The sequence below is a fragment of the Notothenia coriiceps genome, unplaced genomic scaffold (assembly GCF_000735185.1).
Source record: "Notothenia coriiceps isolate Sejong01 unplaced genomic scaffold, NC01 NC01_scaffold00000339, whole genome shotgun sequence".
Classification (NCBI taxonomy): Eukaryota; Metazoa; Chordata; class Actinopteri; order Perciformes; family Nototheniidae; genus Notothenia; species Notothenia coriiceps.
The window spans coordinates 16,520,667-16,526,185 of NW_011333040.1; the positions used below are offsets into that span (position 1 = coordinate 16,520,667).

The 5,519-nt window shown below is 48.8% G+C and overlaps 1 protein-coding gene across 1 annotated transcript in view; it reads left to right on the plus strand.

Moving 5' to 3' along the window:
- The first annotated feature begins 3,724 nt into the window (after window positions 1-3,724).
- LOC104951662 (uncharacterized) overlaps window positions 3,725-5,519 on the plus strand; it is a 2,971-nt gene continuing 1,176 nt past the window's right edge. Inside the window, 2 exon segments of the mRNA XM_010778382.1 lie at window positions 3,725-4,827; window positions 4,829-5,512. Of these exon segments, the coding sequence (XP_010776684.1) occupies window positions 3,725-4,827; window positions 4,829-5,512 (1,787 nt within the window).

Here is a 5,519-nt window from a genome sequence, read left to right on the forward strand (position 1 = left end):
ATAAACTTGCCTTGTCATAAACACACCAGTACTTGTCAACCGCATGAACAGAAAAACCTTTTATGGTACGCAACATCTTTGTTTGACAGAAGTTTTAGTTCTGCTAGTCCAACAACTTGAAATGAAAATCATTGTATCTTATTATTTTTGCCTCCAGACCAATTTCTACACACTGTCAGAGGATAGAAAAGTCATGAAAATACGATCTGTATTGTGCTGTGAACAATTCCTGCCTGCAGTTCTTCCTTGTTGAATAGTGGCATATACCAGTCACGAATTCAGAGCTCTCAGTCTCTGCTTTCCCTCGAACACGTATCAGCTCTTTTGGGCCCATTCTCCACTCCAGGACTTTGTCATCTATCTCTGGGAAAGGATGGTATTCACCTCGGCTGCAATAGTCTCCTGGCCGAACAGATCCCAGTGTCTGTGAAGCGGAGCAGAGGGTGAAGGTTGCTTCTTAAATTTCACAGCTTTCAATGATCCTTGGACACAAGTCTGGGCATATTTCAAGTTAGACATTAATTACAATCGTCCATATTTGTTAGACCCCGCTTTTATCCAAAGCGACTTACATAGCAGTTACTGTGGACAATCCCCACAGAGCCAATCTGGGGTGAAGTGTCTTGGCCAGGGACGACAACCGAATGCTGACTGCGGAGTGGGACTCGAACTTCGCTACCTCGTGATTCCCAAGTCCAGCATCTACTCGACCACAGCCTCACCAAACTCCTAATCATTTGGGCCATGCATTTAATAAAGGGTCTAAAGGTAAGTAATGGATTGCGGTCGTTACTAATGGTCAGAGTTCAAATATACCGGCAATTATACTGGACAAATATGGCAGGAAAGCGATGACATGGGTGAGGACTGATCAGTTGGTCTAACATTACCAACACAGTGGGTAGTTTCTTAATCTCGAGTAAAGCTGCTCCAGAGCACTATTTCCAAGCATACTAGTCATCGATGCCCGGCCGAAAGTACTTGTTCCAATGTCCAGCATACTGGAATTCTACCAGAGCGGGCGTCAACTCCCGTTTGGAGAAATTTCGAGGCTGCACATGGTGTAACTTGCCGCGTCTTAAAATCCCACATGCTTTGCGCACGGACCCAATTTCCCCAATCTGTGGCGGAAAAATGTAAGCGCGGAGTCCTCTCATATGACGCACAACAACACAAACACTTGCTCGCCTGTTCCGATTCTTCGTTTATCCAGGCTGGGAAGTATTCTTGCCTCGCTTCTGAGCAACGACGCTCAGAAGAGCTGTGCTACCAAGCAAACTTACCTTCGAGAATTGAGAAACAAACCAAGGTCTCACTCAATAGTGACCAATAGCGTACGCTTGGTCAGGTCCTTTGGCACCTGCACGTTGGACCGCGATGAGTCCTGTCATCTTCATAAACGACGCAAAGCGCTTTGCAACATGATTCAATGTATCCCATCGAGGCAGTTAAAGGCATGTGAGTTTTCCATTCCCATGTGGATAAGGAGATTTCACCCGGAAGTAAGTATTGTCCTTACTGTCGATTGATTTGACAGCTGCATATCTGCACTACTACTAGCTATACGTAGTTTGTAATTACCAAATTGATTGGTTTAAATTGTGTCACATACACTGTTTGTGTTTTTCCCCTTCGATTCAGAGAAAACAGAATATGTTCTTCGGAGGTTAGGATGCAGAATGGACAGAATGTGGGAGATGACAACACTATCGATAATCCCTCAGCTAATCGTTGGGGACTCACACTGCCGCTTTGCTTGACAAACCGCCGGTGATTAGTCCTCCAAGCTCTGCGTGATGTGGATGTTAGAGTGGCAGCGCGCCCAAGCGTTACGTCCGAGCCGTCAAACCAGCACTTTGAAACGGAATTAAGCCCATCCACGGCACACTATCCAAAACATGATTCGAACTAGTCCCCCCCCCTTAGAACTACACATGCTGGCTATTGTGCTTCACAACATGTTCTATGGCAAGCCTCTACTGGGAATTGTAGTTTTAAAAGACGTTTTTGTATTTCCCATTAATTATAAGTTGCCAGTATTAAACTCTGTACACACCCCAGGAGGTTTAGGGGATGGGAAACACATTGGTGTTATCAAATTTAAACATATCATTAATAAATGGTAAAAATTGCTTGTGTCCATAATGGGCAGCATAGAGCACCTACTTTAAATTTCGAATCATAAATCTAATCGATAGATTTATGATCAATAGATTTATGATTCCAAAATTATAAAAGTAGGGTAGACATGTGGAGATTATCCGACTGAACAAAACGTGATTTTTAAAAACGTTTTCAGATTTCACATCACATAAACACCAAATCCTGTGTACAACGTCCAGTAGTAAAGGTAAGGGAGAAATAGATTGTTATAAAGAGTATTTTTCTTCAAGAATGTTCTTAGTATGATAAAAAATACCTATTGTTTTTGACACTTTAGTCTGTACATAATTTATATGGTGCTTCCAATTGAGTTTTTTGTCAGCAAGCAGTCCTAAAAATGTACATGCACCAACTTTCTCTATCTCAGTATTGCAAATCCGTATAATGCAGTCATTTCTACTCTCAGACTTTGTATTGAATAACATGTAATTTGTTTTGGCCACATTAAGGGATAATTTATGCACTGCAAACCAGTTAAATAGTATTTATAATTCTGCATTCACAATTTTAACAAGATCGCCAAGATTATGATGGGAGCAGAGAATTCAAAGTTCAGGTTCAGCCTCAATATATTTGGGGAGAATTAAAATGAGCCGTCTTTATTTGTAGACAGCCAAGCCACCTCCTGTGTTCGGTGAAGCATTATATGCTTAAAAATCCAATGTAGGATATAAACACGACTAAACTGCAATGATAGCAAAGCTGTGGCTTGTGTTTTTGGGGTAATAAAGTCCAAATCATCGTTGGACTGTCAGCCAATGAGTGACGTCTGAGGAAGTTGAAAAATGTAAATTAAACATTGTTGAGAAAATGCTGCATCTCTTGCATTTATTGACAAATACCCCTTTCACACCAAGGCTTTTCCCATTCTAGCTCAGGTTAACCTCGCCCCCCTCCGACGTAAGCGTGACGTATGCGGTGCTTGCTTTCTAGACGGACAACTTTTTTTTTGGTGCTCGAAGCGAACCGGATTCCGGAGCTTAGAGGCGGCTCCTGTTACGATTATTGTGTTATGTCACGTTTTGGGTGTTTTGCTGTTCTATTTCGTATATGGCTTCGCCCTCTAAGGCTATCGCTATTGGGTAATTCCCCTGCGCCCCCGCGCAGCACTGAAACACTGAAAACCGCAAGGTTGGCCCCACCCTTGGGCCTCCTTCCGGTATAAATAGGAAGGTGGCCCGGCAATCTGCTCCCTCTTTTCGTCAGCAACCGTCAAAGCAGTACTGAAGCACAGGAAAGGAATTAGAGTCATGAGCAACAATTGTGTCTGTGATTGTCCCTCATGTAAAACGGGGTACATCATGAGCTATGACCTACACGCGATATGCGAATCCTGTCTGGGGCAAGAGCACGCGTACGCGGCTCTCAGCCAGCAGGTTGCGTGTTCGCATTGTGCCCGTCTCCCATCAGCCGACAGGCAGCGAAGAGCGGACGCTCTAGTTGCCGCGGCTGAGGAGGACGACTGGCCCGTCCAGGAGCACAGGGACGACAGCCTGTTTCTGGAGCCGAGTGCTGGGCAGGAGTCGGACGGCTCCTACCCCGTCTCCCTCCATGGCTCGCCATGCGGCTCTCCCCTCCCCCGGGGTCGGAGCGAGGTACGGGTGTGGCGGACGAGCACATGGTCCCCTTCTCCGTTGCCACGGCACTGCCGGCGTTTATCCCGAAAAAGACGGGGGGAATGAGACCCATCCTCGACCTGTCAGCGTTCAACGAGGCAATAATGAAAAGGCCGTTTCACATGCTGACGGTCAAAAGGGTGCTAGAGTGTGTTCACCAGGGAGACTGGTTCATCTCTATAGACCTAAAGGATGCATACTTCCACGTACCCATCATCCCACAACACAGGAAATTCCTGCGGTTTTCATTCCAGGGAATATCGTACCAGTACAACCGTCTGCCGTTCGGTTATTCCCTGGCTCCTCGCACCTTTTCAAAGTGTGTAGAGACGGCATTGCAGCCGCTACACAGAGGAGGGATGAGAGTACTGTTTTACCTGGACGACCTGCTGCTGATGGCTCGCTCCAGGGAGGAAGTGGCTTTACAGACGGTACAGCTCATATCGCATCTGTCAAAGCTGGGTTTCATGATAAACTGGAAAAAGAGCTGTCCTCTTCCCTCCCAGAGTATTGTTTACCTGGGTGTGGAATTGAACTCAGCCCGCATGAGAGCGCGACTCTCACGGCAGAGAGTGGAGACGCTGACAGCTCTCCTTCGACGCGTCACACCCCGCAGCGTGGTTACAGCCCTCTCCGTGATGCGGCTGCTCGGCATGATGGCAGCCGACCACGGGGTGATTCCCCTGGGTCTCCTTCACATGAGAAGACTCCAGAGGTGGTTTATTCGCCTACGCATCGACCCCGTGCGACAGAGGAGGCGCATGGTGGTCATCCCTCTGTCCGTGGGTTCAGACTTAACCTATTGGAAAAGTCCCCACGTCCTGTCAGAGGGTGTGGCCCTGGGCAGAGTTACATCACACATCTCGGTGTTCACAGACGCATCTCTCTCAGGGTGGGGAGGAACGTGCATTGGGGCAGTGAGGGGACAGTGGCCGACTCACATGTCCTTCCACATAAACGTGCTGGAATTGATCTCCGTACGGAGAGTAATTCAGCATTTTGCCTCGCTGCTGCAGAATCAACATGTATTGATTCGCACAGACAACAGAGGCAGCCTACATCAATCGCCAGGGCGGGGTACGCTCAGCGCAGCTTCTGAACACAGCCAGACGGCTGTTGATCTGGGCGCGCGCGCACCTACTCTCCATCAGAGCACTTTATGTGCCCGGCGAGTTGAACAAAGGGGCAGACCTCATGTCCAGAGGAGGTCCTCGCCAGGAGGACTGGAGCCTACATCCCGAGCTGATCGCCCAGGTTTGGAGCCAGTTCGGGAGGGCGGAGGCGGATCTGTTCGCCGCAGGCGGGAACACGCAATGCGCCCTCTGATTCTCCCTGTCAGCGCGGGACCTCCCCCTCCTGGGGGTGGATGCATTCGCACATCGTCCATGGCCCAGGGGACTGCTGTACGCCTTCCCCCCAGTCCCGCTGATTCCCCGGTTTCTGGACCGAGTGCAGGAGGAGCGGCTGTCAGTGATCCTAATTGCCCCGGAGCGCACGGGCGCTTCCTGGTTTCCATGCCTACAGCGTACGCTGTCAGGCAGGCCGTGGGAAATTCCGTGGCGCGGGGATGCTCTCTCGCAGGTGGAGGGAGCGATCTACAGTCACCCAGTGATAGGCCAGCACTTATGGGCATGGCCCCGGGAACACTTAGAGAGGTTGGGTCTCTCTCAAGATGTTGTACGCACCATTCAGGGAGCCAGGGCCGCGTCTACCCGAGCGTCCTACACAGCCAAGTGGGCA